General features: G+C 37.2%; 1 protein-coding gene across 2 annotated transcripts in view; it reads left to right on the top strand.

The window, feature by feature from the left end:
- The window catches only part of LOC123247053 (glutathione S-transferase-like), a 14185-nt gene that overhangs the window by 7031 nt on the left and 5803 nt on the right, over nt 1-1351 (top strand). For both annotated transcript variants that reach the window (XM_044675851.1, XM_044675850.1), the window contains one exon: nt 1070-1211. In XM_044675851.1, the coding sequence (XP_044531786.1) occupies nt 1070-1211 (142 nt within the window). The remainder of the gene's footprint in view (nt 1-1069; nt 1212-1351) is intronic.

Here is a 1351-nt window from a genome sequence, read left to right as displayed (position 1 = left end):
CTTTCTTTCTTTCTTTCTTTCTTTCTTTCTTTCTTTCTTTCTTCCTTTCTTCCTTTCTTTCTTTCTTTCTTTCTTTTTTACTTTTACTTTCTGAACTCTTGGAATCTGATTGCAGATCAAAGCATGCCATCTTCCACTTTATTTCTTTCTTGAGAGTTTTATTACATGTATGATAAGTGTCTTCTGTTACTGCATGCATAATATGGAAATATGTATTGTGTGAAAGTAATTGAATAAATAAATAAACCCTTAACTTCTGGCTTAGAATCAATACTGAGTATTGCTTCCAAGAAAGAAGAGGGGTAAGGGCTAGGCAATTGGGGTTAAATGACCCTCCTAGGGTCACACAACTGAAGCCAGATTTGAATCCAAGATCGCCCATCTCCAGGCCTGGTGCTGTATTTATCTAGTGAACCACCTAGCTGCCCCTAGTTGCTTTTCTTCTTTGGTAGATAGAAAACTGAAATTTAGCAGAGCTAGGCTGGGAGGATGGAAAATGAATTACTCTTCCTGGTTAGTGACAGACTTTTTGGGAGGCTTTTTTTAAAAAGCACATCTTTATTTATTTGTTTGTTTGTTTATTCGTTTATAACCAATTACATGGAAAAGGAAATTTTCACATAAGTTTTCTGAAGTTATATGATCCAAATTGTCTCCTTCCCTCCCCCTTCCCAGAGCTGACAAGTAATTTGATCTAGGTTATACATGTATTATCACACAAAACCAATTTCCACATTATTCATTTTAATCTTTATAAAACCAAAACCCCAGAACAAAAACCCAAATAAAGTAAAGTGAAAAATTGTATGCTTTGATCTGCATTCCTACTCCAACAGTTCTTTCTCTGGAGGTGGATAGCATTCTTTTTTATAAGTTTGAGAGGATTTGTAAAAAAAATAGTTCTTTGACTTCACAAAGCACCTTTCCTTTTTAAAAGGTATAGCCTTTGTGAGAAAGCAGGATGCCAGGCATCCTTGCTGCTATAGTTCAAGAAGAGTGACTTCTGAATGCGTGGCTGGGGAAGTCAAGGAAGCAAAACACTAACTACTCTTTTTTTTTTTTTTGGTAGGATTATTATGTATACAGAAGGAACGATGGATCTGATGGAACTGATCATACTCTATCCCTTCTTAAAACCAGAAGAGCAAAAACAAAGACTTCTTGAAATTGCCAACAAAGCCAAAACCAGATATTTTGCTGCTTATGAAAAGGTAAATGTCAAAGGATGTTGGATATTTAGAAAATGGGAGGGAGGAAGGGAGAGAGAGGAAGAGGAGGAGGTGGCGGAGGAGGAGGAGGAGAGAGAGAGGGAAAGAGGGAGAGAGAGGGGGGTGTAAGAAAAGGAGGAGGA

The sequence above is a fragment of the Gracilinanus agilis genome, chromosome 4, assembly GCF_016433145.1.
Source record: "Gracilinanus agilis isolate LMUSP501 chromosome 4, AgileGrace, whole genome shotgun sequence".
NCBI classification, from domain to species: Eukaryota; Metazoa; Chordata; class Mammalia; order Didelphimorphia; family Didelphidae; genus Gracilinanus; species Gracilinanus agilis.
The sequence above is the reverse complement of the archived record's forward strand: the minus strand, read 5'-3'. Positions and strand labels throughout refer to the sequence as shown.